This window comes from Palaemon carinicauda, chromosome 2 (assembly GCF_036898095.1).
Source record: "Palaemon carinicauda isolate YSFRI2023 chromosome 2, ASM3689809v2, whole genome shotgun sequence".
In the NCBI taxonomy this organism is placed as follows: Eukaryota; Metazoa; Arthropoda; class Malacostraca; order Decapoda; family Palaemonidae; genus Palaemon; species Palaemon carinicauda.
This window is the reverse complement of record NC_090726.1, coordinates 115,963,526-115,966,025: the sequence shown is the minus strand read 5'-3', so window position 1 is coordinate 115,966,025 and position 2,500 is coordinate 115,963,526. Positions and strand designations below refer to the sequence as shown.

General features: G+C 37.6%; 1 protein-coding gene across 1 annotated transcript in view; it reads right to left on the bottom strand.

Moving 5' to 3' along the window:
• The window catches only part of LOC137626601 (uncharacterized), a 5,961-nt gene that overhangs the window by 1,941 nt on the left and 1,520 nt on the right, over positions 1-2,500 (bottom strand). The window contains exon 1 of the mRNA XM_068357627.1: positions 381-2,500. This exon is cut by the window's right edge and continues 1,520 nt beyond it. Coding sequence (XP_068213728.1) covers positions 381-2,500 — 2,120 coding nt within the window. The remainder of the gene's footprint in view (positions 1-380) is intronic.

The following is a 2,500-nucleotide window of genomic DNA, read 5'->3' as shown; positions in this document are numbered from 1 at the left end:
GAGTTGTGAGTGGAGTGATCAGTCTCTCTACATATCAGGTGAACTGCCTGTGGAGAATTATTTGCAGATTGGTATGGTTTTATAAGATTAATGTGCACTAACTGGCTAGGCTTCCTTTTATCTGGAGTTTCAATTGCATAAGTTGTTTTAGAGACCCTTTTAGTGATTTTATACGGACCCATAAATTTTTCTCTCAATGGAGCTCCTGGAACTGGTCGATATACAAGTACATCATCTCCTACTTTGAAAGTTCTAATTTTGGCCTTTTTATCGTAATGGTTTTTCATTCGAATCTGACTGTTAGTTAAATTCAGATTGGCAAATTCATAAACATGGTCAAATTTAACCTTAAGACTTTGAAGGTATTGCGGAATACTTACTTGCTGGTCTTTGTAAGTACTTCTTAGGATGTTTTCTTTTACCATACTAAGGTTCGTCCTAGGTCTGCGGCCGAACATCATCTCGAAGGGAGAAATTCCAGTCGATTCATTAGGTGTACTCCTAAGTACATACATAAGCAGATCCAGGTCTTCATCCCAGTCTCGTCCAGTTTCACAAATGTACTTGCGCAGGAGGTTTTTAATGGTCTGGTGTACTCGTTCGAAGGCTCCATTAGTCTGAGGGTGATAAGCTGAAGCAAAAATATGGGAGATGTTTAACTGCTTTAAAGTTTGCTTAAACAAATCACTAGTGAAGTTTGTCCCCTGATCACACTGAAGCTCTTTTGGAAAACCAAAAATGGTGAATATTTCAAGAAGATTAACAATAATTGTTCTAGCAGATATGTTTTTTATAGGTACGGCTAAAGGAAATCTAGTAGTTGGACACAACAAGGTTAAAATGTACTCATTTTGTTTCTTAGTTTTGGGAAGTGGACCAACACAATCTACAATTACCTTTTCAAAAGGAGAATTAGGTACTGTAATAGGAACTAATGGTGCTGGAGGTATTTTCTGATTTGGTTTACCAGTTACCTGGCAGGGATGGCAAGATTCTATGTGGTGCTTTACATCAGCTTTCATACCAGGCCAGTAGTAATCGTCCAGTAAACGCTTATAGGTTTTGGAAATGCCTAGATGAGACTCTGCTGAATGAGCAAGATCCAATAAGGCTGCACGAAGATTAGAAGGAACTACAAGCTGGTAACTATCATGCCAGGAATTTTGTCCTACAATCTTCAAAGGTCTATAACGTCTCATAAGGATGTTATTATCAAGATAAAAATATGGTAACTTACTTTCATCAACGTCATCTTTTACTTTATCAAAGTATTCTTTCAAACTATCATCAGACCTTTGATACTCTACAAATTCATCTGAGGGAATATCAACAAGATCAGCAAGGACTTTTTCACCTAAGGTACTTTGATCCACCTTACCTGTGTGTTCAGTGTCTCTAGAAGTTGAGGTTGTAGACCTGGTGACTACTTGGCAGGGAAGCTCTACCACCGGAGAAAACTCTTTGCAAGCTTTTTCGATCACTACTTCAGGCTGAGTAATGACAAGACTAGGAGTACCGTTAGTTTGAGCCAAGTCATTACCAAGTATCATGTCTATGTTCTTGCAAGGCAGGTCAGAATCCAACAAGGCGACATTAGTTGAACCTTTAAAATAAGGACAATCAAGAGAAATCTGTACAATAGGTAAAACCTTTTGACAAGTCAAATCTGACACAGTTACATACTGATCTGTTGGTTTAGCTAAATCTTTTAACTTTGAGCTAATGATAGTTTGTGATGACCCTGTATCTCTCAAAATTTGCACGGGAATATCATTTACTTTACCAGGATATGTAAATGCTGTAAAGTCTGATAGAGGTTGAGCACAGTGAAGAGTCGTTTTATTTGCAGTATTCCCTGATTTGGGTCCTTGTGAAAAAGCATTAGGAGAAGCCTTACCATGAGATGCTTTGCATTTGGGACTAGGACAGTCTTTAATATGATGACCTTTCTTACAAAAAGTACAAACCTGGGGGGAAGATGAAGGTGAGGACGAATGTGGTTTAAGTTTATGAATGAGATGGTAATCATCAGCTAATAGGGCAGCCCTTTTGCCATCTTTTTCTTGTTTTTCTCTAATAAACATTGCCACATTAGCTGGAATACGCCTCAGGAATTCTTCTAAAACTATTAAATTCTTTAATTGTTCTAAAGTAGTTATTTGTTCCTTGTCTATCCATTTATTAAACTGCTTCAACTTCAATGTGAAAAACTCTAGATAGGTTTGAGCTTGGTTCTTCAAAGTTTGTCTGAAGATTTGTCTATACCCTTCTGCTGTAACACTATAAGCATCTAATATGGCAGTTTTAAAGACTTCATAATCCCTTTCTTGGACAAGTTGTGCTGCCACATATGCAGCTTTTCCTTTGAAGGAGTTTCTGATTAAGAGAACATATTGGTCTCTAGGCCAGTTGAGAGACGTTGCAGTGTTTTCAAAAGTAATGAAAAAAACATCAGGATCTTTTTCATCGAAGACAGGCAGGAGTTTGCGTGCTTTACTAA